Consider the following 27566-nt stretch of genomic DNA (forward strand, 5'->3'; position numbering starts at 1 on the left):
TTGCTGTGTGGATTTCATTTCTAAAAGAAATAAAATAGTGAAGTAGTGAAGTCTGAATATTTACAGAAGCAGTTGTATATTTTGTTTCCTCCAGCCCTTTTGCACTAATGTAATGTACCCCCTGTAGCTCAGACTGAATGTAAATATTGCAGTGGGAGGTGGTGATTACTATAAACCTCTTGCTGAAGCTACTTGCTAGCATAGGTGACATTATGTCTACTCTATCTTCAACAGTATATTCCACACAGGGGGGAAAAATTAAAATAACTGAATCAGTATGTTTTCATAAAGCCAGTCAGATCTCTGATGTTTTTTATATGAACAATAATTTACATCTTACAAAATGAAATGACAATTATTAGGTAATTATTAGCTTGAACATCTAATGTTTGCATTACTGTACACATACCATATTCAAAGACACACAAAGCTATACACGCATGCTGATCAAGAGTTCCTCATATTAATACATTCTATACAGTTATGACATATTGCAGTTATTTGGCATTAAATTACTATTACAGGATTTATCCCTTGTGTGTGTGTGTGTGTGTGTGTGACAGAGAGAGAGAGAGAGAGAACTCATATTGAGAAAGTGATATTCCAAACAGCATATATTTTCAATATTAAACACTGCATGCGTAAATGGTGACTGTCACTGTGTAGTTTGTTCTTTGACAGAGAACAGAAGATGTGCTCGTCCCTGTATTATAATGTTATTACAATGTTAGTAGCTTGTGTTTTAAACTCACCCCAAGCTGCACTTGGTACTAGTATATTAGTTGACATAACTTCCAAAACTGTAACTCATCATGACTGTCTTGTTGCTACCACCTTCCAAGTACATGTCACTCTAATACTGCAATCACACTTAATGTCTGTATGCTACATGTACCGATATGCTATATGTTGTGAAAAAATTTACCCTGTACGTTATTCAAATAAATGATTGTTGGACATTGTTTCTGTTTTGCTTCATAATTTGCAATGATGCTGGTAAACGGTGTTGTCCAATCTCTTGTGTCTAATGTTCTCGCTACAAACAGCAGAAAAACAAAAATGCCTTTCATGAGTAGATTGCAGAAGCTAAAGGAGAAAAGGATCCAAATTCAGTGACATTTGCACTGCTATGCTCATGACGTGGAAGGAGCAAAGGGAGATTTTTTATAATTTAAAACAAATTAAAAACTACTTGCATCATGGCAGAAGATAGGCTAGATGGACTTGCGTTTCTGTCAGTGTGGGAACAGATTGATTTACGCTACAATTTTAAGGTTTCTACACAGCACAAGACTTGTCAGATGCCTTTGAAAAAAATGAGGTGAGTAGGCTTAAAGATGGTTTTTTTGTGTGCTCTGATCCATAGAGGCCTATGGTGTGTAATGGCTCTCTGCTAGGATAGCATTTGTTCTTTAATAGTTATGTACCAAACCTAAAGAGAAAGAATATGATTGTGTTCTTGTGCTGGTGTTTATATGTTTATAAAAGTAAGCAGTGTGTGTGTGTGTGTGTGTGTGTGTGTGTGTGTGTGTGTGTGTGTGTATCATTGTGTACGCATCTCAGGTCAAAAAGAACACTGATCAATGCTCGCTGACACCGCTGACCACTTCTATGGATGTCTTGACACATTTAGCTGTGAATACTAACCACTCTTATAGTGATTAGATTATAATGTCAACTCATTGCTGACTACTGCTGCTGTTCTCCATGATGGAGCAACCTTTGACAGCCGGCAATCATGTCAGTTTTTCATCCCAAGAAGACAGATTTGGGTGAAGTATCACTGTAGCTGACTGACTTATTTGAATATTCACAGACAGACTTAATCATTGCACATTTTCATACAACAGTATTTTGTTAGACACTTGTATGCAAGCCCTAAATGCTCAATTCAATGCATATATTTTGTTGTGTTTCAATTTTTTGTATTTAATGTTGTATTTCATTTTGTTGCATGTGTTTAAGTTGCAGTGTGTTGCACCTTTGGACCCACCGTACAATTTGCTGTTGTGTTGTGCATGTGGGGTGTAATTTAGTATTTATGGCTATTTTACAATTAAATTAACATATTCAAAATGTTTTAACTTGCCCATGCAGCTGAGGGATGTTTACAGTTCCATTACAAGACCTTTTAGGGTTGCTGCCAACCCAACACACAGCTGCTAACCAGACAAAGAGCTTTGCTCCATGCATTACACCACAACGTGTGGGCCAGTTTATATGAGACATGCAGCATGTACAAGGTTATTGACTCAAGCACGTCAATCATGTGGATTTCTAAAACCATCAACTGCTAAGTGAAAATCAAAAGGACAAGATGCCATCATATGGATCATATGGTATTTAAGTCACATATATCCTGATTATTGGTTTTAGTGCATATGACCCTGAATGCTTCACTGCTTTACGTCACTGCTCTCCCCCATTTGGTTGGAGAAGTTTGAGCCCCTTGGTGTGCGTCTCCCCACCCTTAAACCACTCCTGGCTCCAGTTTGTGGGCCTCCTCCACCTTCCTGGGCTTGCTGGATCCTGAAGGCCTCCCTCAGGTTCTGGGCTCGGACCTCCTTACTCTGGATCTCCTCGACTACACGACTAGGGAACCAGCCCCTTTCTCCATCATGGAGCCTTTCACCCATCATCCAACCTGGAATACAGAAAATACAGAAAAATAGGTAACAATGCAAAGGACAAAATGCCTTTTTTATTCATTTTTGACAAGCCATAGCCTCAAATGGGATATAAAGCAGATTTGTGCCACTACACACCATCTTCTGTTCTCTCCAGGAGGTTCAGAACATCAGCCATCTCAATGGAGAGTTCATCTGGCTCCTGAGAGGAGTACGACTGGATACACTGCACCTGTGGAGAGTCTAACAAACATGGCCGAAAGATTGAGTACATATCTCCAAGACTGTAATAAGTGACTGTACACAGGTACACTGGTGTGATATTCTGTCTCACCTGGCTGGTGGGCACTCGTAGACATGAAGCGGGTTCGCCGGTTCGGAGTGAGAGTACACATCCATCGTAGCTTATCACTCCTGTTCACATGATGCCATTGATTAGTAAGCAATTATTTTAAAACTGAACTCTTGATTCATATGTTCACAATTATCCCAGTAGAGCCAACCATTTGGACCCCATTTTTTTCACAAAAAAATCACAAATATATTCTTTATTTTTCTTTTTACAAACAAATCCAATAAAAAGATAACAGTGGATTAATTCTAGTAACAAAGCCTGATATATCTTATTCTTCTGTGTAGCATTGTTCAAAATACACTGTTAACGTTAAAAACACAATGATCCATACTGCACTCACTCATTTGCAAGTGACTATCAAAGTAAATAATCCAGAATTGCCAAAATTGTAAAATGTTTCCTGTTTTATAAATGTGAACCAGATTTGCCCAACATTTAGGTGCATCAAGGTTGTACTCATTGCAGAGCAGGTAATGCTAAATATAATGTTAATAAAGCTGTTGTTTACAATACTCAAATCCAAACAAGAAAATACAGCCAAGTCTAAACTGAACATGTCTGATCAAACAATATATCCTATGTAGGGACTTCACAGTTTGGTTAAGGTAATGTTCAAATTCAGCTTTAATCAACACAAAATCACAACCCATATTCTCTTTTTGTTTTCTTAAATAAAAGAGAATGGTATGCACTCATAACAAATGCTGGTTGTAATTATTCAATCTAAGTTTACTCATGCAGTGCAGTTCTTTAGATAGTGTGTAGTGATTCTCTGTTGTTATTAAGATTTCTGTATAATAAATGTTAATTCATGATCTTGTTTCTTCCATAACTATATTGTTATATTATATTATATTATATTATATTATAAGCCTGCAGTAACTACGCAAGAGTAAAACTGAGATAAACTGCTTTAAAGTTTAATGTTTTTTAACTGGCCAGCTAAATGGGTTATATGTAGGTAAGTGAACACTTATTTCTACATGTATTAATGATGTTATTTCTATGCTAAAAAATCATGACGATTTATTTAACCTTTGACCCCAAAAAATGTAGTTACTGCACTCTGGTTTTGCTGTAAAAGGTTCTAATAGTAATGCAAAACCAGAGAGCAGTAACAACAATGTTGTTGTCTTTCAGCTTTTATATTTTGTTTTCAGTGAATAAACATTTTCAAATTTATTTTGTTATAAGCATATTTAAAAGTGTTAAACAAAAAAACGTAATATTATAAAGTAAAGTTAGATTTTAGTCTTAACATAATTTTATCTCACTTTTTTACTTAATCATTATCCAGATAATAATTTCCCTATCAAATTTGGAGTTGGAGTTATTGCCATTTTATGTCATTATTTATCTGAATTAAAGCAAAATTGAAATCTAAAACTTTGTCACAAGATAAAACAGACATCAAGGAGTTCATTTTTAGTTATAACTCAATTTGGACCAAAAGTGTAGTTACTGCAGTTAGACTGTGGAGGGCAGTATACACTTACTGTTACTAACACACTATTATTATTAACACTTGCTCCTCCTTCACCATGATTCTGTCTGTTCTCCCTGTTACAGCAGCCTACAGTCAGTACATTGGGCCAAACAACTCAGAACAGTTAAATGTGTAAGTTTGTTTTTTTTACATAAATATTGTCATGGATTTTACAGATTGCATATTATGATTTATTTCTAAATGTATTGGTAGTTTAGCTTCATGCTAAAATTACATATCTCCTATCATAAAATATTGTAGTTAATATGTTTGTATCCACAAAGAAAGTTTGTTGGAAGCATTTTCTCTCATTACCCTTACCCACATCATTTCATTCACACGTTGTTAGTGGTAGCCTGAGCTGATTCTGCTTCAGATACTCACATACTGGAGGTCTTGAGCATGTAGCTAACTGGTCGCTCCTCTTGGTTCTCCAGCAGTTTCAGGTTAAAGACGTTGGCCAGCAGCTGCCCCTGGTCCTCCAGATCTTCAGTCCTCAACATGGCCCGTGTGCATGAGTCCAGAACCTGAAACTTGTCCCCGCTGACAACAAGTTGACTGAATTAACATTCACTAAATATAGACATACTCTCAGTCTGTGGTACTGTTGCATTGTATTGTATTATACTGACATGAGTTTAATTATTTTGGTTCATGTAGGGAAAATTGACTTCACGATTATTGGAACAGATTACATTTGATTTACTTAGTGTGCCTAATAAACTGGCCATTGGATAGTGGAAACACATGACCATGAACTCACCCAGAGTTGCGCTTGGTGACCAGCAGCAGATTGTTAAACAGGAACAAGAAGACTGGATGGTAGAGCTTCCGGCTCCGCATGGTCCTAGTGCTCTTTGGTCCAGCCATCAGCTGCACTTCGCCCTTCTTTAGTAACCAGCGTGAGTGGGAAATGATGGGAACAGACTGCAGAGGAGAAAAGAAGAGCTCCAAATAAGTTTCAGACACACAACAACAAAGACAACAGGCATCAACACAAACATAGAGAAAAAAAAAATGAACACAAGAATGAACACAACCTCTCAATGGCCACAAGTTGGCCATAACATTAGCCTAGTAAAACTGAAAGAAGTGACATAATATTATTGTACATTGAAATTGCAGTGTTACAAAAAAGAAATTGACATAACATTATCTGAAACATGTGCAGTTTAACTCAAAATAAGAAGACAGGGCATATTTCAAACTATGAAAAGATGTCAATGATCGTATGTTTAAAGGAAGATTATTCCAGTCCAGTCCAAATGTTCAGAAAAAATCTATATTATATAGTTCCTGCATAGCACAATTCTGCTGCATTAGTTGGTAATTTGGAAACTTTAGACATTGGTCAGCTCTTACTGATGGCTCTTCACTATGTTGTATTTGGGTTTTTATGACCTTTATGACCAAATAGTTACAGTTGTGAATTATCTGATTCTCATCACTTAAAACAGTGTTGGGTTTCATAAGGCAGGTAAGAGTGCAGCAGCTCCACTCAGCACATGTTCTTCATGATGTTTCCCCACAACTGAACACGATTATTAACATTTGGTTGCTCTGGCCCTACAGCGACTGTAAGCAGGTTTTATTATATAAATCAAATGTATTATTATTATTGTTGTTGTTGTTGTTGTTGTTGTTATTAATATTATTATTATTGTTATTATTATTATTGTTGTTGTGTAAAACAGTTTAACAACAAAGACTACTTACTTACTTAGAAAGTCTGTTAAAAATGCAAACTATGTGCCTCAAGCTCATTTTTTCAGAAGTAATCCACATGATGGCCACAGTTAGAAAGTCTAGCACGATTAGCACTATTAGCACTATTAGCACTAAGAAATGGCTGCTATTAATAATAACACACAGGTCTTCCATTTAAAAAGCATGTGACTCTCTCCATCTTTAATAAACCATTACATAACTAGTAAACTAACTTCTACCAATCATTATCTCAGCTGGTTAAGGTCCATATGGTGACTGTGGCCTTTGTCTCATGTGTCCACTGTGCTCTGCTTTATCAGCCTCTCAGCTTATCTGTTACATGAAAGGAGCCGAGTTTTTTTATTGTGTTTCCTGTCTTGAACTCTTTGGTCTGCTTTCTGCCAAAACACTGATCATTATCTGACGCCATCATCTGTAGAATACAACCGTCATTAGTTACTGTTTATGAAGCTGAGTTCAATGGATATAAACATCTAACCACGTTGAGGTGCTCTGGCCTGCCTGTTGTTGCTGTGAGCTACATGACTCTGCCTTGCTTTCTATGTCGGCGTCCATGAGAGAAACCACATGTAACCTGTTGTTGTTCTTGTTCCATGATAGCAGCTCGTCCCGTCTGTAGCATTACAACCGGCCAAAAGTAACAAGTCAACATTATTCATTCTGTTGGGAATAGTTATTTTCTGCAACTGAAGAGTATTTCCTCTTTCTGCATTACTTTCACATTAGTGGGCAGTAGGGGCTGCACTATATTGTCCATTAAATGCCAGTAACTACAACACTTGATCCATGGTCTGGATGTGCTCCTTGACATATTTCCATTGATAATTATGTTAAAAGTCTCGGTACACTGCTTCCTTTTTAACACCATCCATAGCACAATGAATGATGGTGATACTGGTATTCTTACCAAAAGGTGAGTAAGTATATGTAAATAGACTCTTACCACAAAAGTACTATAAAAAGTACTAAATCTGTTGATTTGCATGGCTTATGTCTAACTTAGTGTGTTTCTGTCCAACAGTTACAGAGACTATCATATCTTCAATTCAGAATGAAGCTTAGTTCCAGAAAACAAACACCTGACCAGGTGTGTTCATCAACAGCAGCAGTAACACACTGGTTTATTAAATATGTGCATCTGTGATACTGCAGTTTAGACACTGGGTTATTTGTGCAGACATCACCATTTGTAGATCAGTGCTTTACATTTTTCATATAATGTTATATGTAATATGTTTTATTGAAATATATTAGCAGTTACACGTTTGTTCTGTTTACTGTCAACTACAAATTGTCCCCTGGACTCTGGTTCACTGGCTCACTATTTGCTGCCCTCCTTTATTTTAAAGTCTGGGTAAAGAAAAAAAAATTGAGTTTTCCACACCACAAAAATAAAAATAAAATAAAATTGGTTTTAACATTGTGAAAAATGAGCAGTATTCTCTGCTGTCGGTGAACCTGATATGTGATATCAACTTTCTGCATGCTGTCGCTCTGGCTCTCAAAATGTTCATGGCAAACAAACTATGAGATTCAATCTTGTGATTCTGTTCTGACACTCTGCTGTCATGTTGGGCTCTGTGCTCTCTGACCTGTTGTCCATGGCACAGAACCTTTTACATTACATTACATAACATGTCATTTTTAGCTGACGCTTTTGTCCAAAGCGACTTACGATAAGTGCAACTTTAAGAGCTAACTGTCATCGCTACAGGAGTGCTATATGTTAAAGAAGAAAAGAAGAGAAGAGAAAAGAAGAATAGCATTTTTTTTAAATATATATATATATATATATATATATATATATATATATATATATATATATATATATATATATATATATGTTAGGTGACCATGACCATCCATAGACCATAATTGTCAGGATGTATTACTCTGTGTTTCCTGCTGTTTCCTTGCCCTTTGTGTTAGTGGCTGACCTACTTCTTCAACCACTCCCTCATTGATCCTCTATTGTTCAGCTTCCACACCTGCCTCTCATCATCTAATCAACCTCCTGCAGTATTTAACTCCAGTTCACTCTTCCAGACAGATTCCATAGCTACCTGCTCTGCTCGCCACGCTCAGCCTGCCCGCCCTCGTCATCTAACCCTAACCCTGCCTTGGAGTTTTCCCCCTGGACTTCCTCTGTCTTGACTGTTGGAGTCCTTTTTTGTGTGTGGCAAATAAAGTCTACTAAACCTGCTCCTGTTTTTGGGTCTTTGTGGGTTCAGTATTCTGCTGGGCACTAGCTCCTAAAATTAATGCTGTAACTGTTTAACTACAAAATTCAAATGTGGCCTCCCTGGCTATAAATGTCTTTTCTATGAAGCCTTTCTGCATCTCTACCACCTTTAAACACGTCCTGTAATGTGTCTGCTCTGTCATCTGTTTTATGTACAGCTTGCCATTTTATGTTGACCACCTGAACCACAAAGCCTCTTTAATGCCAAATGCTTAAATGTCATCCTACACTCTGCTAGCACTGAGTCTAACTCAGGTCATCTTCATTAGGGAGTTTGCTTCATTTACATAGTAGTAATATTTTGTTCCTGAAGTCGTTCAATGGCTCATCCTGCAGGCCTTTTGATTTGCCCCACCCTACACAGTTATGACACTTCTTGCTGGGAAACCTGCAGCCTCTCTTCGCATGGCTTGTCCTGCCACATCTGTAGCATTTCCTGTTCTTGCCTGGACTTGTCAAGGTTGTCATATTGTTTACAGACTGTGCTGCTGGCTTTCACTTTCCCATGTTTTTCATGCTGTATTAAATCCACCTTGTCTTTTTACAAATCCACTGCCTTATTTGCTGCCCCCCCCCCCCCCCCCTCTGACAGTAGCCCCAGGTGTATTCTTTCATAATTTATTATGAAAATATCAAAATAGATATTTGCTTTTCTTATTTTGTGTGCCAAACTTACAAACCCATGCTAGTATCACACTTCACAGGCCGTTAGTATCAGCCTAACCATTTCACTTGCTTAGCTAGAATGATGCACAATGACAAACTTCTTAAACTAATTTATCCTTGTCCCCTTTGTGATATATTCACATATAATTTAATTTCAGGAAAGCAGGCCTGCTTTATTCCTTACAATACAGTTTTCTAACATTACAAATGTTAAATTCAGTACCATGATCACTGTCCATTTTTGATAAGTTAGTGTTTTTATCCTGACAGGAAGACCACAGTATGTCAGGTTGGGGAACTGACATTAATGAGCAGCACAGGGGCTCCACAAGGCACTGTTCTGGCTCCACTCCTGTTCACACTGTACAGGGGCTCCACAAGGCACTGTTCTGGCTCCACTCCTGTTCACACTGTACACAGGGGCTCCACAAGGCACTGTTCTGGCTCCACTCCTGTTCACACTGTACACAGGGGCTCCACAAGGCACTGTTCTGGCTCCACTCCTGTTCACACTGTACACAGCGGACTTCAAATACAACTCTGAGTCCTGCCACATCCAGAAGTACTCGGATGACACTGCTATTGTGGCGTGTATCAGGAATGGACAGGAATCTGAATATAGGGATCTGATAAAAGCCTTCAGTGACTGGAGTCACAAGAACTATCTCCTACTGAACACCTCAAAGACTAAGGAAATGATCATAGATTTCTACAGGTTCAAGCCCCCTTCAGCCAGTGAATACCTGTGGGGTGGACATGGAGGTGGTGCCAAGTTCTAAGTATCTAGGTGTTTACCTGGATAATAAGTTGGACTGGTCCCTAAACACAGATGCTCTCTACAAAAAGGGGCGGAGCTCCTCTTTTTCTTCTCTCAGCTCAGATCTCTGGACATGTGTAGTGAGATGCTGCAGATGTTTTATCAGTCTGTGGTGGTAGTGTGTTGTTTTATGCTGCAGTCTGCTGGGGAGGCAGCATCACACACAGAGATGATCAGACTGGTCTACAGAGCTGGTTCTGGTCTAAAGAGCTGGTTCTGGTCTACAGAGCTGGTTCTGGTCTAAAGAACTGGTTCTGGTCTACAGAGCTGGTTCTGTGGTTGGGGCCAGGTTGGACCACTGGAGGAGGTGGTGGAGAGATGACCTGTCAACATGTTGGAGGATCCTGAAATACCAGATCATCTGCTACACAAAACCTTTATGGACCAGAACAACAGCAGTGGACGGCTCCTTTTCGATTCTACCAAACTGAATTTACCCTCAGGGATAAATAAAGTAATTTTGATTGATTTTACACAACTAGCAGGATAGCAATCGGTAACTTTCTTGTTTTACACTTGACATTTTTATTGACAAACATTTTTTTCTTGAATTCTAACAATGCAACTTTTCAACCATTCATTTGGCTCTGTGTGTAAGCAACTATGGAATGATGAACATTATTTCCAAGCTGCTTTAAAGAAGAATAAGTAGTGTATAGTGTATGCAGTAGTAAACATGGACTCCATGCATCCCTAATGCTAGCAGTTTCTATTGTTTACCTTGCAGTGGCATGTTTAAGTGGTTGGTTCATGTGATGTGTTTACCACTGACAAGCAACCATCTGCATTAAAATACTCCTGCTACTTCACACCTTTAAATCAGTGTAGAGCCCAGTAGTTTGTGGAATATGGCTGCAAAGCATAAAGCATGTGTCCAAAACAGGCCAAAAGAATGCTACATTTGTCAAGCCTTTGGAATGGGACTTATTTACTTATGTACTTATATACTTATTTAGTCTTAGAATCCAGACTTAAAGAAGGTGGTCTCTAAACTGGGACACAGCCATAGTCTGAACAAATCCCCCTAATCCTGAATGCCATTATTATATTACAGTGCTTGATTGTTACCAACAGATTGTGCTGACCCCCTCTTTCCACTTTGTCACAGACAAATCAGGAAGGTTTCATACTTTAATATAAAATGCACGATGGACATAAATCTGCAATGTGCCATCATGAAAACAAGTGTGTGACTTCATTATGCAATTGCTTCAAAATGCAAGACAAAAAGACTTTTAGTTTACCTTGGATTTAAACTCCAGAGTCTTCTCGATGCTGATAAGCTCCTCAGTGCGACTCATCTTCCTCACCCCCTCGTTACACTCCTTCACGATCTGAGGAAGACACAAATAAACACATCAATCAATAGATGATCACATGATACTGTTCCCTCTTCTTATCTTTGGTTCTCATTGTTATAGATCTTTTTAAAGGCGGAAACTGGTACAAAAATGATGTATTGTTTATTTCAATAAAATGAGGAGTACGTTTGGAACTTCACACTTAAGCCGTTATTATTATTATTATTATTATTATTCACACTGAATTGTTGCGAGCCTCCTCCACACTGTTCACCTCCATCATCAGATATCAGCACCGTCAATGCTCCATCAGGGGCTCATTGCTTCTCTAACCCTGTTTAAATTATGATGACATCAAATCCGTGGAATAGCCACGGAATCACTCAAATTTCCATGAAACTGACACGGATTTGGCTACAATGCAAGTTAATAACAGTCATATCCCGTGGCTATTCCAACATACAAAGTGATTATGTACATTCACAAAATATTGATTTTTTCACTAAAAATGAGAGAACTGTCCGCCATGTTTTTTGTTCTGACCGCCGGGACCTTGAAAGTCACGTGACTTGGAACAAACCAATAGGAACAAATATCCATGGAATAGCCACGGGATATGACTGTCATTAACTTGCATTGTAGCGAAATCCGTGTCAGTTTCACGGAAATTTGAGTGATTCTGTGGCTATTCCACAGATTCCTGTGAGACCAGGTTGGATGCATCATAGCTTTTTGCTGCTGGTGGGCTCCATGTTGTGCAGAATGTGCCCTTTTTATTTTTTGCCCTTCTAACAGTCTGAGTCCGCCACTGTTTCTGGCCTCACCCACTCTGAGTTGCTATTATTCCTCACTGTCTTCATTTTCAAGCAAAGAAAAACAAAGAACAAAACAAAGATGTTGTTTTTAAGGGCCTTTACTGATTGGAAGAGCCTTGCTCCTCATTTTTGTTATCACATACTATCTTATTATTATAATACTTTTTGTTAGTGGAAGTGTACTATACTAACTAAGTGCATATATTTGCACTTTGTGATTTTTGTAATACGTGTAATACAAGTCTGGCAAGTTTTCACAGCAGAAATAATTGTATTCTTTATGTAAAAAATTAAATTATATTATACTGCTCATGATTCAAAGTACCATACTGGGGATTTGTGCACATATTTGATTAGTCAGTGCAGTGCATGAATAAATGTATTAACAAAATGATAGTTATATCATCATAATGATCCTTACAACCATTCTTAACAGAACTGATGACTACTAATGTCCCATGACTGATGCTCACCTGCTCCAGTTGCTGATGTGCTTTTATAGCGTTTGCTTCCCTCTCTGAGTTTTCTTCTGCTTTTTTCAGGATATTCTGTGTGAAAAACAAAGTTAAATAAAAACTCTAAAGTGGCACCAAACCTCTTTTACTGCAGATTAGATACATTTAAATGTATTCATTGTGCAGTATCTTGAATTGATTCAGTGTTAACTAATGTTGGCACACTTACTTGTACGAGCAACTTGAGCCTTGTGATCCTCTGGAAAGGAAGGATTAGGAAGGAGGTGAAGGACAGGCCCCGGACCCGGGGATGGTTCTCCAGAGAGGCCATGGCTTCCCGAAACGCCTGGTTCCCCTCTCTGGATAGACGTTAACACAACACAATGCTCCGCTGGTTATAAATCAAACATTCTCTCTCTTATCTTTGATGTGAGACAGAGAAATAAAGAGGAAGACACTTTGCCACTAACCCAGTCAGACTGTTACTGATCCATGAATAAAGACTGATTATATTGATTATATTTTAATAAAGCATCCTTTAAGTTCTACTTTACTTAAAGTATATGGCTAGTGTATACTTTTCTTGTTGTCAACAAATCTCATGAAAATACTAAATCCAACAATGTCTTAGTCCATCACACAATTCAGATCTCATCATAGCACAGAAACAAGACTGGTGGAAATGACAAATGAGCTTTTAATTGCTTCATACAGAGCTCTTGTCTCTGCATTTGATACCATTGACCATCACATCCTGCTATAGAGACTGGAACCTTTAATTGGCATTAGAGGAACGGCAATAAGTTGGTTTGAATCGTATTTATCAGACTGATCCCAGTTTGTTCATCTGAACAATGAATCCTCCTATGCTGATGTTAGTCATTGTGCTCCGAAACTCATTATCTAAAGATTTTATTACCCTGGATGTTATTACCCTGGCCTCCAGCACTACTGTAAGGAATCTTGAGGTTATCTTTCATCAGGATCTGTCATTTAACTCTCATATAAAACAAACTGCAAGGACTGCCTTTTTCCCTTATTTCCCTTTGTAACGAAAATAGACACATCCTGTCGCAAAAGAATGCAGAAAAACTAGTTCATGCTGTTGTTACTCCAAGGTTAGATTACTGTAACTAACAAATTAATCCATCTAAACTCTGAGCAAGGAGGCCAACCAGGAAGTGCCTTAAGCCTGCAATCTACTGAAAATTCTAGCAGGGGGTGCTAAGATTGGCTGCAAAAAAAATCTGCCCATTCATTTCAGTGAAAAATTTGAATTTGATATGTTAATTTTTCTTGTTAATATAAATATTTCTGTTAAATTTTGGGGTCTTTGTTTTTATCCTTGTGGTATCGAGTATCGAATATTTTCCTGAGTATCGTATCGAGTTGAAAGTTGTAGCAAAATCCGTGTCAGTTTCATGGAAATTTGAGTGATTCCGTGGCTATTCCACAGATTTTGAGTTAAGCAAATCCGTGGCTATTTCACGGATTCCTGTGAGACCAGGTTCCTCCAAAATGTTAGTAAATAAACCAGTCACTCACATTACAATTTCCCTATTTAATTTTGAAACAAGCAGCAGGTCTCAGAGGGTTTTTCCAGTAGCTGGCACTGGTCCCATTAATGATGATGCACCTGTCTTCTACAATGCGTGGGAATGTCACACTCTCACTCAGGTATGTGTGGTTGATTAACATGAACACATTATATTCACAGTCAACCACACCCTGCACATCACATTTGTCGTGATCAAACATAAACCTGTTCTCTGGTGAAAAGACAGGCTGACAACATTCACAGACAGAAACCAGCGACGCTTCAGGGAAGACGCCTATTATTCTTTCTCACAGCTCCTCTCTCTCTAGGCGTGTTTCATCTTCAGTTGTTTTGATTATTTACTGCTTTCACATACAAAATACTGTCCAGTATTTAAAAAATAATAACATATTCTGAAAAATGACCACCATTTGCTTCACCATGAAACTGCTACTCAACCACATACCACCAAACAATCACATGAAGAAGGCGTGGTGCACATTGTTAAAGGTTTTTTTTTAATAGGTACTTACAGAATGCGTCTGTAGTTCTTCTCCTGGTAGACCTGGTTAATGACATATTTGATGAAGACACTGAAGTGTTCCACTGCGTGGTAGTAAACGATGTCACACACATCTGAGATCAGAATCGACTTCTCAATCCGGTGCTCGAGATCCATCAGGAACCTGGAAATATGAACAGGCCATTAACAAGGGATATGAAGCAAAAGCTTGTTTTCTGGACTAAAAATTGATCAGACACATCATAAACCGATTTGTGTTATCAAGGTCTTGTCCTACCTTTCACTGGCTTTCATGACTTCCTCAATGTTGGAGAACAGAAAATGCACATCGGACTGGCTGAGCGTGTTGATTAGGAAAGGGTTACGGAGGAAGTGAGTCTCCAGAATTTCCAAACTCTTGTAGTACGATGCTTCTGAGGTGACCAGCTCAAACATGGCCTGGACAGAGAAGCAAACAATGAGGCCACATTGATACTAATCAAGGATCCCTACACACAGTGAAGAGTTGATATGATGAAGTATGATGAAGTATGATCCTGCTGATGTTGTTTGTTTCTCTTAGACTATTATTTTCAGACTGTCCACCACTTTGATCCAGACTGAAATATCTCTGCAACTATCTGATTGGTTCAGTTTTGTACAGACCATCATGGTTCCCAGAAGATGAATCCAACGGAATTTTAATAATCTTCCACTCATTCCACCATGAGGGTGTGTGGCTCTAGGTGAAAAGTCTTGAAAGCTATTGGATGGATTGCCATGAAATTTGACTTCAACTATTCTTAGATCGAGCATTTGCAAATACTGTCTACACATTTCATTTTATTTAATTTTATTAGGATCCCCATTAGCTGATGCCATAACACATACAACATACAATACAATCACAATTAAGAACTATACAAAAACAAAAATATCTAATAAAAAGAAAACAAGTCCATACAATATAAAACAGACAAACCCACACAATAGTTGACAATATAATAAAGTTACTAAACCTCCCAAAAACTAAATACAGCTGAGTTATTCAAAACAGATCATTCCCACAACACACCAACAGATGAATTACTGTCTGAGACAGACTTTAAGTTTCCTTTTAAAAACTGATTTACTGTAGATACAGCAGAGATACTGAGGCAGATCATCCAGAGAGACTCTGATCTGTAGATTAAAGAACGATGTGCAGCGTTTGATTTTGAACGAGCCGACCAGCTGGACCCTCTAGTGATCATGAACAGTATCAGTAAAGACGACTTGATGACCTATTCTATGATTAACATTTGTATTTACAGTCTCCAGTCCCTTGATACTGTGTCCCATCATGGTGCCTGGAGGTTTGTTACAGGCTGCAGAGCTCTCACATCACTGCTGCTTATATGTATATTATATTATATATAAGTTGAGTGGCCGTCCTTAGCCGCTCGCAGGTTAACTCACTGGCATTGTTTCTTTATAAGGCCGTTCTGGGTTTACTCCCCACATACCTGTGTGACTACATTAACAGGACCCACAGCAGCTACAGTCTGTCCAACGATACATACTGTCGACTGTTCCCAAAGTCCGCACTGTACTCAGTAAACAGGCTTTTATGTATCGGGCTCCCTCATCCTGGAATCTGCTCCAGAGTCTCAATCTGCAGGACCTTATTACGCTCACATCCTTTAAAAACTCTTGAGAGATCTGAAGCAGACTCGTATCGCCTTTGCACTTGTTTTTGATGATGTCATGATCTTGTGCTGTCCATGCCGATCTGACTGTGTTGTCTGGATGCTTGTATTTTACTGTAGCTCCATGTTTTATTGTCTGTTCTGTCATGATGCACTGTCTGTCTTATTGTTGTAACTTTTAACCTGCTGCTTTCTCGGCCAGGCTTCCCCTGAAAAACAGGTCTTTGTGTCTCAGTGGGACCCACCTGGTTAAATAAAGGTTAAAAAACAAAATAAAAGTATCCATATAACCCTTCACAAAATTGCTCACCTCTTGTATTATGACTTCTCTCTGTGGTAACTGGGTCAGCAGGCCGCTTGCCTGCACCACCTCCAGGTTCTGCCATAGACTCAGAGAGCGAGCACTGTTCCTGAGCTGCAGCTGTAACACTGGAGGGGACGAGACCTCTGCCACCAGCGTCCCTGTGGGGACCCGAGGAGAGAGGTCCCGCAGCCGCCGCTGCTCGATCTCCTGCTGCTTGGACGTGTCCCGGTACTCCTGGTAGAGGAAGGCTGGAAAAGTGAAAACGCAATGAGTCAGGCATCAGGTACACATGAAGAATATCACTTTTTTTTTTTTTTAAGATTATTTTTTGGGGGCATTTTTCATGCTTTATTGAAAGTGACAGATAGAAAGGGGCAGACAGAGGGTAAAGGGAGCTCAGGCCGGATTCGAACCCGGGTCCCCCGCAGCAGGACTCAGCCTTCATGGTATTGGGGTTGTTGCTTTCTTTGACTTTTGCAAAGGCCTGAATCACCACTGTGCAGGAGTAGTGGTGTTTCTAGGTAGGAAATGTGGTGGAATAGCTCATTTGGATGTATGCAAAGCCCAAAAACGTGGTGGACTTATGTTTTTACAACTGATGTGACAAACTTTTCAGTTTTAAGAGTGCTCGTCATATAGAACATTACACACCACTCAAAATAAACCCCTCCCTCCCTTCTCCCTCGCAAACCCCCTACAGCCTCCCTCCACGATGGATTTTTATTCCCTTTCCTAAAAATCCCATAAAGTGATGTGTTTCCCTCTAGCTGGCCTGATCCACAGCCTGGCTAAGGTTACAGCAGAGAGAGCGGAGAGGAAATGACTGTAAGAGCTGAATGTCAACTAAAAGTAAAAGGTTTGCTGATAAGAGCGGCTGCTCCTTCAGGAAACGTTCCTATCTGTAAGAGGGAAGGTGACTTTGAACAACAGGGGCCTGTTGCATAATCTCCCTCAGTCATATACTGCAGATTGCTTCGGTGGGCGTAGAACTGGACTGAGACTTACATAAGAGAGTGAAATGCGCATACATGGCCAAAGAAATGGACAGGTTGGAGAAAAAGAAGCAGCACATATATCTATAAATGAGTAAAACTGTTTCTGTTGAGATGTTGAAATGTTTACCATCGTCCTACAGGAAAGCTGCTGTCTAACTAAGTCAACTCAGTATTATCCTGTGTACACACTGAATAACACTTGACTGACTATCACCAGAGAGGCTCTCAACCTGATGAACTGTCAGAGATATCTAGTAGCAGAAACAGTTCAGCGTCATGTTGTTGTTATAGAAATCTGTGTGTGTTGTATATGTGAATGCGTGTGTCTTACTAATGTTCAGTCGTAAAATATTTCACGAATACAGGATGATTTTGCAGCACCAGCTGTGGAGGTGGTAAAGTGGGAGGAATAGATGGCTAGCCTCGTTTCTCACCGATGTTTTTGACGATGTTGAGGCTGTGGCAGATCGACTGGGAGCTGTCTCCGTTGCTCAGCAAGCTGAAAAGAAAGACAATATGAAATATGTGTTTGGACAGACGGGGAAGTGGCTGAATAAATTTCCTTTGCGCTTCATTTCCTAAATCAAGAAATAATGCAGTAGTGCTGGTGTTGCATTCCAGCACACAGCAGAAACATACTGAGGATTCTCTGAGCTTCTCCATCAGAGAGAGAAGCACAGCAGGATTACACTTCACATTATTTGATGGAAATTTATAAAGATCCATCTGCGCCTCTTCACATCCTCTCCAACCACACAATGAGTCACTACTCAATCATCACAATCTGCATCGCCTCTTTTATCATAATTCACAATCTTTTGCTAATTTTGTTGCTCGCATGCAAAAGTACTAAAACAGGAATAAGTTGAATGTATCTCTTGTGTGTTTTATTTCTCCTGTTGACTAACAGCAGTAGATTTTTCCCCCTGTCTGTTTCTAGGATGAGGTCTGACCTGAGGTTGGCGTTCTCCCGGTCTGCTCCGGAGGAGCTGGGCTGCTGGGAGCTCATGGTTTTCCCTCTGACCTCCTGTACGGTGCAAGCAGCAGCTGTTTGCTCAGACAGCTTCTTTATGTCTCCGCTGTGAATGCCGTGAGTCCGGTAAGTGATCATGTCAGCTTTAAAATCTTGATGCTGGCTGTTGGAGGCAGCAGATATGTCCACACTCCTCCCTCCTCCCACTCCTCCTCTTCTCCAATCCCCAGCATCACTGGGAGCAGGTCTGCTAGCCGAACCATTGCTTGGCAACACAGCAGAGTGATCGAGCCGTGGTGAAAGCTGAGGGCTGCAGAAAAAAACACTATTTAGAAAAACATCTACAGCAGCCATCACCTTCACCTAGAAAACTGAAACTCTGTGATTTGCATGCAGTAAATCAGGTAAATCTCTCTCGTAACATTTCTCATGTGATGTCACAGTCACTGTAGTTGTTTAAAGTTGATTCTGTTCAGCAACAACCTTCACCACACATTCTGGGTCCACACTGCAAAAAAGGTGTTTAAAAACCAGATCAAACAGTAAATCTGAGGGAAATGATCTTGCTGCATGACAGATAATTTACCTTGACAAGATTTATTAAATTAAGATTATTAAATCTAGAAATAAGCATGTTGAACACTTAAAATAAGAAATTAACTCTTAAAACAAGATAAATGATCTAACACTTCTAAATCTAAAGTTTTTTTTTATCTTGGTAAGAACCAAATAATCATCAGGTCACTCTGCTCGGCCAGTTCATCACTGCTGGCAGCTTTACTTTATCTGGTTTAAGAGTTCATTTATTATTTTAAGTGTTCTAGATAGATAGATAGATAGATAGATAGATAGATAGATAGATAGATAGATAGATAGATAGATAGATAGATAGATAGATAGATAGATAGATAGATAGATAGATAGATAGATAGATAGATAGATAGATAGATAGATAGATAGATAGATAGATAGATAGATAGATAGATAGATAGATAGATAGATTGATTGATTGATTGATTGATTGATTACTTTATTCATCCCTGAAGGGAAATTCGGTTGTCACAGCAGTCCGGTATTCAAGTATGATAAAATACAATAGAATAAAATACTGAGGTAGCATAAATAAAAACAACAATAGAAAAAAACACAGAATAGAACAAGAACACTTAAGAAGTTAAAAAAAGAACATCAGTTGGTAGGATGGTTGGCAGATGATGGTAATAATTAAACTGGTGATATGATGGCAACAATGCTATAGTGACTAGACGGTATATAATAATAATAATAATAGTACATAATAGTACACATGCTTATTTCTAGATTTAATAATCTTAATTTAAGAAATTTTGTCAAGGTAAATTATCTGTCCATGCAGCAAGATCATTTCCCTCAGATTTACTGTTTTTTTTGTTTTTGTTTTCTTAATATATTATTTATTGGAAATTAGCATTCATAAGCATCAGTACAAGACATAACTTATCCCACAGCTGTTTTCCACATTTTGTTTTTTAAAGGGTACATTAGAACAAAGTACCACAAAAAAAGACAACCCACAAAACAAAAAGAAAAATAAATACAAAACAGTGAAAAAAATATTGTATTATAATAATATAAAGGGAGGCAACATTAACAATTATACTAATAATAGCAATACATAAATAAACACAGGATGCCAAGTATGCTCATTAAAAAAATAAAAAATAAAGATTTAAAAAAATACCTTAATAAAATAAATGAAAATTGGATGCATCATATCGACTGAGTTGGGGTCCAGAGAGCTGAGGGGACTCACATACGTGAACACATTTAGTGTTTTTATCTTGTTTTTAGACACTTTTTTGCAGTGCAGATCATTAAAAGTCTGCATTCATAGATCAATAATGTAAATGTCCTGAAGGCTTCAGCAAAAGTGATTTGTAAATGTTGTAAACACAACAAATCTATCATTTGTCTGTGACCAAAACTGCTCCAAGCATCGACCACGGTCATCAACCAGGAGTATATTATATTATTGATATGAATATTATTATTTTATTATAATATGAAGTAACATATTCACATCTGATCACATGATCCTCTTGGAGCAGGAAAGCTGTTACATGATCAGAGTTCAACAGGTCAAGAAATCCATTTGCTGAATAAAAGTCCTGAGACATGGTAGAAAACCTTATTTAACGTTTGAGGTAATAATATTTACATGTTACATTTACTTACTTACATTTAATCTTTAAAAAACCTATTGCTATTTCAATAACCTATTATAATTCTTGTTTCATTGTTGTGCCTTTGTTTTGTTTTCCTAGTTTCTTGCTCTGTATAATTCTATGTTCCTTGTTCTTTGTTCCTTGTTATTTTATGTTACATTAGGGAATCCCACTATTCAAGCCCCAGGAGGGTTTTTGGGGTTTTCCTGGCATGTCTTTATTTTATTTTAATATGTATATGGAATATATAAATTGTATTATTGTTGTTGTTATTATGTTATTTTCTTTCTTTTAAAACTGTGCCAAATAAATCAAATCAAAGGTCAAAAATCAATATCCATGGTCCTGTACATCTATGTACATGTCATAGATATACTGTATATTCATTCATTTGATGCAGTAATTCTCCATAACAACCTGTTCTATAAACACTATAAACACATTCTTAAACTCTCCAGTTCTCACAGTTTACCGCTGGCATCGACACTTCAACTGCTGTTTGATGAATAGCCACCTCCTATTTATAATATTTATAAACTGGGAAATGTTTGTCTTGATCAGTTGTATATTCAAACATTCACTGAATTATTAGTAGGTTGTTTTAATACACCATTATGTTTCACCAGATGGCTAAGACCATCTTCCAACGAGTCATTTTAATGTGAATTCAAGCCTCTCTCTCTCTCTCTCTCTCTCTCTCTCTCTCTCTCTCTCTCTCTCTCTCTCTCTCTCTCTATATATATATATATATATATATATATATATATATATATATATATATATATATATAAACTGTTTTGTTTTGTTGTGTCTGCCATCACAATTCAGTTGTTAATAAATGCATGTTACATTCCATATCCCAGTCAGAACATCATATTATCTATTTTTGAGTCATGGCAACAAGCTTTCTGTTTTTATGAAAGATAGATGGAGTTGAATACTGTTTGTATTTTACCCTTTCACGTATTTCTATAGGCTTGTCTATGAATGAAAATGACAAGATTCCTCTCACAGGAGTGGGTGTTGAACATTAACCCTCTGGAGTTCATCTATTTATTAAAAATACACATGTTTTATTTACAGTAATAACTTTATATATATATATATGATATGTAGACAAGCTGAGAAAGCCAGTTAAAGTGCATCATAAGAGCTTTCACAGTGTCACATTTATGTTTCAAGACCAATTTTAAAATGTCAATTTTCTTTCTACAATAAAAACTATTACTATTTTTAAATGACATGCAAATAGACTGTTTTGTCGTTATATTATTTATTTATTTTTTCTGCTGTTTTTGTGTGTATAAATGGTAAAATAAACTAGAAAATTTCCTGCCGTCCCATTCACTTCAATGCAAAATTTTGGGCAGTTTTCACGAGGCCCTAATAAATAAAAAAGGTACTTTTCCATAGACACCTGTGTCTTTTGTTTGTATTTTGGGTTCATGGCAGCTTTATACTTTGTTAACTAAAATAAAATGTAAAATCTGACTGATAGCTAGTTTGTGTGTAGAAAAGGAGCCATGATGTGATGTAAGGACAGACTGGAAGAAGCTGAACAGACAGAAATTAATGCAGAGGAAGTTGACAAACTTGAACCAAAATCTCCAGGACCTCAGAGGTTGAAGCTTACTGCCTCCTGGGTATAACTTTCTTATATTATTATAACTCCCTACTCAGGTGTTACTACATGCTGTTCCAGTGTCAGTGGATTAACCTTCAGAGAGACTGACAGGCTGGAGCTCTTATCACAGACTTGATATGCCTTTGAAAGTATCAAGTATAAAAGTGTGCAGTGTTCAAACAAGCAGTGTGTGTGCTTGTTTGTTTTGTGGGTGTGATGTTCAGGGGAAGGGTTGGGCAGCTCACCGTCTCGCCCTGGGCACCAACGGTGACTTGTAGGGTAGAGGAGCGTTAGACGGAGAACCTCCGGCTCTGCTGGACGGACTGTGGTCCATCCTCTGGGAGTCTGCAGAGACAGACAGAGACAAGCATCAGCAGAATAAAGTCTCTTCATAATCAGAATAAAGTGTCTTCATAATCAGAATAAAGTCTCTTCATAATCAGAATAAAGTCTCTTCATAATCAGGTGCAACAGAGGAATGAAACGTTTTTAATGTCGTTTTCTCAATTTCAGTCACATGTTGCCTGTTTCAAATACATTGTTGCAAACAATGTCACATGCACGCAGTACACACACACACACACATACACACACACATAATAACGCATTATAAGTTAAATTCTATATTTTTCTCTTCTTGCACTAGTTGTGATCTGCTGACTAGACTGAATGTTCAACATAAATCACAACCAGCCTTTTAAATAGTAAATATCTGGCAAGATCTGTTGAATTAAGTGATTTGTGTCTAATAAAACAATGATATTTGAAAAATGCACTGCAGTAAGGTGGTGAAAGAAGGGAAAAATAAACTTTTTTCCCATAATTGGCTGGTCAGGAATTACAAATATGCACAGGAGAACTTCTTTGGTCACACACACACACACTGCCTTCTTTGAGTGTAGTAAGTAGCAATATGCTAGAATAAACAAGGGATAATGCAAAATGAACCACGCTGTTGAAAAATAACTGACATGACCACTAATAGATTAATCATTCTAAATATTCAGATGAAACGTATGATATCAAAGCGCAAAAGAAACTCTTAATGCCTCATAAATATGGATACAATTAACATAGAATTTAAATTTAACATTAAGATGTGTCAAAACTAGTGATTTACAGCGATTTCTCCTGGCTATTGATAAGCCTACACATTTAAATGCTGATTTTTTCTGGCCATCCTGATGGTAAACAGTTCTTACTGTCATATGTCCTCTGTGGTATTTTCCCACTTCCAGAATGAACTGTATCACTATTCCATTGAGGGACCAACATTCCCACCAGTGACAGATAAATACAGTATTGGACAACATCTGGGCAGGTTAAAACAACTTTGTTAACAAAATAAAATGCAGGATATGCTGTACAAATCCAACAGCCTCTGTAATATTATAATGATGAAGATGGGCAAAGTTATTAAGATATGTAAATACTACAGTGTGTAATTGCTAAAATAATGGGAAAAACAAGGGACTTTTTCTCAATTTTCATGGTCTCATGGTTAAATCCTCAAGAAAAAGCTTGTAAGTAGGCCTTGAGTGTAAATTATTTTTTTCACCTCTACGATTAAGAAGCCTTGGTTGAGATCAGGCATTGACTTGAGTGGTTAAAGTCAGGATTGGCTATCGGTCCTGGGATTGGACCAGAACAAAGTCTGTATTAGGACCCGGAGTAGCACAGACGCCTGGCCGATCCTAGTCAAAGCAGTGGTATTCATATTAATGCCTACGTTACTACAGTCCCCCCCAAAAATGACCCCAAAGACTGTACAAGCAGTTTTTTCAACCCATATTGATGTTTAATGTGACAGTGATCACTAGTGGTCACAGTAATGGTGACAGGATCAAAGGTGCTGAAGTATAAAGAGCAATAAAGTCTGTAGGGAGAGGTCGGTGAAGCAAACAGGACTTTGACCCGGTTTATGTCTGATGTGGAATCAAAAGTCAACTTTAACTTGTTTCTAAGTTATGTATATAGCAATATGCTACAAACTACACACATGATGGAAGTTATATAGGAAATGTATAATTCAAACCATGATATTCTGTGAAACCTTCTAGTTTTGTTGCCAAAACCAAACCAAACTAGAAGAGATTCACAATTTTAACCCCATTTAAGACCATGATGTTTCCGTATGAGGACGTGTTGATCCTGGGTCGTATTAGAGAGGAGGAATTAATAACCTGGGGGTCATTGGGCTGGAAGTCTTCTTGACTATTCTTCTGATCAAGAATGTCTGTTCAACGTATTACATTATACGCTTCCGGCCGTTTAATCTGTAGCTGAACACCATTTCAGACCATGTAACATTTCCACAGGTCCACAAGAAAACAATATGATTTGGTAAATTCATCTGAAAGTACAAAACTTTACAGGCTATTTGTTGGTTAATCACCTTAAAACTGAGTTGGAAAGTCACAGTCCCTCAAGTGATTTAGTTGTTAAAACCATTTCAGCAAAAATAAAATCCCTTCTCATGATGACCTCACTTACATATATATATATGTATATATATATTACATATTCTGTTTTACTCAGAAATACGTCACATTAAAAAGCTTAAGATGCTCCATTTCACAGTCATGTTTTAGTATGCAGAGGCCAGATTGTATTTTGTCAGGTGCAGACTCTTTGAAACAGCCTTTGTCATGTGATCCTGATAATTCTGGATCACTCATAAATTTTGTCTGTACCAAAGAGAAAACTTCACTATCAGTCTGTGAATGACTCAGATTAGAATGTGACACTGAACAGATCTGAGCGATCCAGGGATGTTTTTGTCTTGTTTGCTGTTTAGAATAAGCAGATACAAAACATAAATAACAACACGTTGTAGTTGTTAGAAGCCACTTATCAGACCTACAATCAAAGCATATGATCATATCCTTGATGAGATGCAAAGGACAAAGATATCACCAGCTGTGCAAATAAACAACTCCAGATATGTTACAACAACAAAAATATATAAATCGTTATCAATAATTACAATTGATCATAATTCAATTTGGCCTGAAAACTGCATGTGAAAATGGATTACTGGTTTTTAGTTTCCTTTCTTCTTCAGATGACTGGATTTTATGTCCATTTTCTCCAGGTCTCACTGTTTTATGACTTCATTTTACTTTCTTGTTAGTGAGGCCGATGCTGTCTGTCAGTTATGTATTACAGCATCAGTAATCCTTCCTCTGAGGCTATCTGAGCTCCGGACAAAGTCTAAACTCAAACACTGGCTCTACGGTGCATTCCTCCAGTGACTAATGCTCAGGATACAAACACATTTGGTGACATTAACTATTATGTCTATGTGATGTTGAGTATACATCTAGAACAAAGCAGATAAAACTCCCATAAGAACATCTTTCAAAAATAATTTCAGACTTCATATTAACAGGAAATTAATTATATCTAGTTGTTTAATTTTAACATTTAAACTTGTTTTTTGCTTAAAACCATTAGCTTAGAGGTTGACCTTTGGAAAGAACAGGTATTACTCAGACCATTGTACTGACTGTTCAAACAAAACTAGTTTCTCAGGTTGTATTCATGGAGTTATACTGAGGGATCGTACCAAACCTTTGTTCCATTTAAACAACAGCATCAGCTGCCAATAGGACGACATGTAGAGCCACAACAGAGAAAGCCTCAACACCAAGAGACAGAGCTGAGCTCTATCCAGCTGCTCACTGTGATGGTCTGGCAACGTTGCCCACAGAGTCAACTCTAATGTTGATTGACTTATTGGGCAACAGGCCATGTTAACTAAATAAAACAGTAGAAACACAATGTTTGAGTCCTAAAGTTTTCTTACTTTCAGACGACTCAGATGAGGCCATCCTCTTTTTCCTCATTGAGCGATAAAAGCGTGAGTTCCTGCGAATGGTCTCTCTACTGAAACCAACTTTGGAGTCATCTTCATCATCTTCATCCTCATGGCCGGGCTGGACCACAGCTGTCTGAAGCTTCTCTTGGGGCTGAGACTTCTGCCCCCACTTGCTCCTGAACAGAGCCGTCACAGACATGCTGAAGGACTCGTTCCTCAAAACAGAAAGTTAGAAAAACTCTTGACTTGACTTGGAGGAGACTGGGAGGAATAAATGTATCATAGTTAGCCAGAATCCAGGAGCAATTCCATGATTAGAAAGAAAAAGTTGAGTTGAAAAATAAAAGTGTTTCCTTGGCCCTCTCTCTATTGTCAGGCCAGCAGTGTTGTTAGCTACCAGCAGCCTGTGGAACAGGAGAGTGCGTCACTTATTTCTGCCTAAGCTGTAATTATTGTATTTATGACTCTCTCTCTTTCTGCTCTTTGTCCCTCCTCTGATAGGCTCCGTCCTCTCTACACCACCCTGTTACGTACTGACATTCCTCCACTGAACCTGGAGTCTCACGCCTCTTACACTCTGCTGTTGAAGAACCTGAAAAGCCACTAAAAGCCACTAACAACTACAGTCTGTTCTCTGCTTCATGTCTGCAAAACTAACTCCATATAAAACCTCGTCTAAGTTTTTGCTCTTTGGATCTTTTCTTCCTGGTATAAGTTAAATTACTTTAATTTGTAAAACTTTAAATTAAGTTAAGAAAAGAACAGTTACAAAAATGCAGCATGCATTTTCCAGTTGGTGTTTGTTATTTCCTTGTGTGTAAAGTTTGAGCCAGGGGGCCATTCAGTAGTTTATCTTTAGTCAGCTGACGAGGAGAGGTTAAAGGTCACTTTCTCTTTTCTTCCATCGTACACAGAGTTCTGAAATTAAATAACCTCCTAAGAGACGGAGAGCATTTTCTTCATTGTTGCCTGACGGGACATTTTATACTGTTTGGGTAACACAAATAACTATTTTTTTCCAGATTTTTTTATCGATTGCCCCCTAATTTATAACGAGTTAGCTTAGGAAAAGCTATTGCATGCACTGTGTATATAGCTATTTATTTATTGTAAAATCTACACTAACTAAGTCCTAATGTAAAGTGTTCTTTTGGTTCTAGCGGTTGATCAACCAGTGACAGAGGAATAATTATAATATAATTAAAATGAGTCCTTTATTATTTCTATCATCCATGCTGAAGCTGAAGCTGCAGCTCTTTTTTGTGAAATGTTCATGTTCATGTTCTCCCTGTGTCAGTGTGGGTTTTTTCAGGGTTTTCTGTTTTTTCTCCCAGTCCAAAGACATGCACCTTAGATTTGATTGGTGACTCTAAATTGCCCGTAGGAGTGAATGAGAGAGTGAATCACTGTCTGTCTCTATGTGTCAG

The 27566-nt window shown here is 38.0% G+C and overlaps 1 protein-coding gene across 1 annotated transcript; it reads right to left on the reverse strand.

Annotated features, from left to right (window-relative positions):
- Window positions 1-1899: 1899 nt before the first annotated feature.
- Window positions 1900-26353, reverse strand: ngef (neuronal guanine nucleotide exchange factor). The gene is made up of 15 exons (XM_059330498.1): window positions 26099-26353; window positions 22565-22656; window positions 18472-18801; window positions 17953-18017; window positions 16530-16771; window positions 14830-14990; window positions 14563-14715; window positions 12722-12851; window positions 12511-12585; window positions 11166-11255; window positions 5232-5395; window positions 4853-5011; window positions 2962-3041; window positions 2766-2870; window positions 1900-2644 (listed from the first exon to the last, which is right to left on the reverse strand). Exons 1-15 carry the CDS (start codon window positions 26336-26338, stop codon window positions 2397-2399), a joined length of 2334 nt encoding a protein of 777 aa, XP_059186481.1. The 5' UTR covers window positions 26339-26353; the 3' UTR covers window positions 1900-2396.
- Between the last annotated feature and the right edge of the window lie 1213 nt (window positions 26354-27566).

This window comes from Centropristis striata, chromosome 4, assembly GCF_030273125.1.
Source record: "Centropristis striata isolate RG_2023a ecotype Rhode Island chromosome 4, C.striata_1.0, whole genome shotgun sequence".
NCBI classification, from domain to species: domain Eukaryota; kingdom Metazoa; phylum Chordata; class Actinopteri; order Perciformes; family Serranidae; genus Centropristis; species Centropristis striata.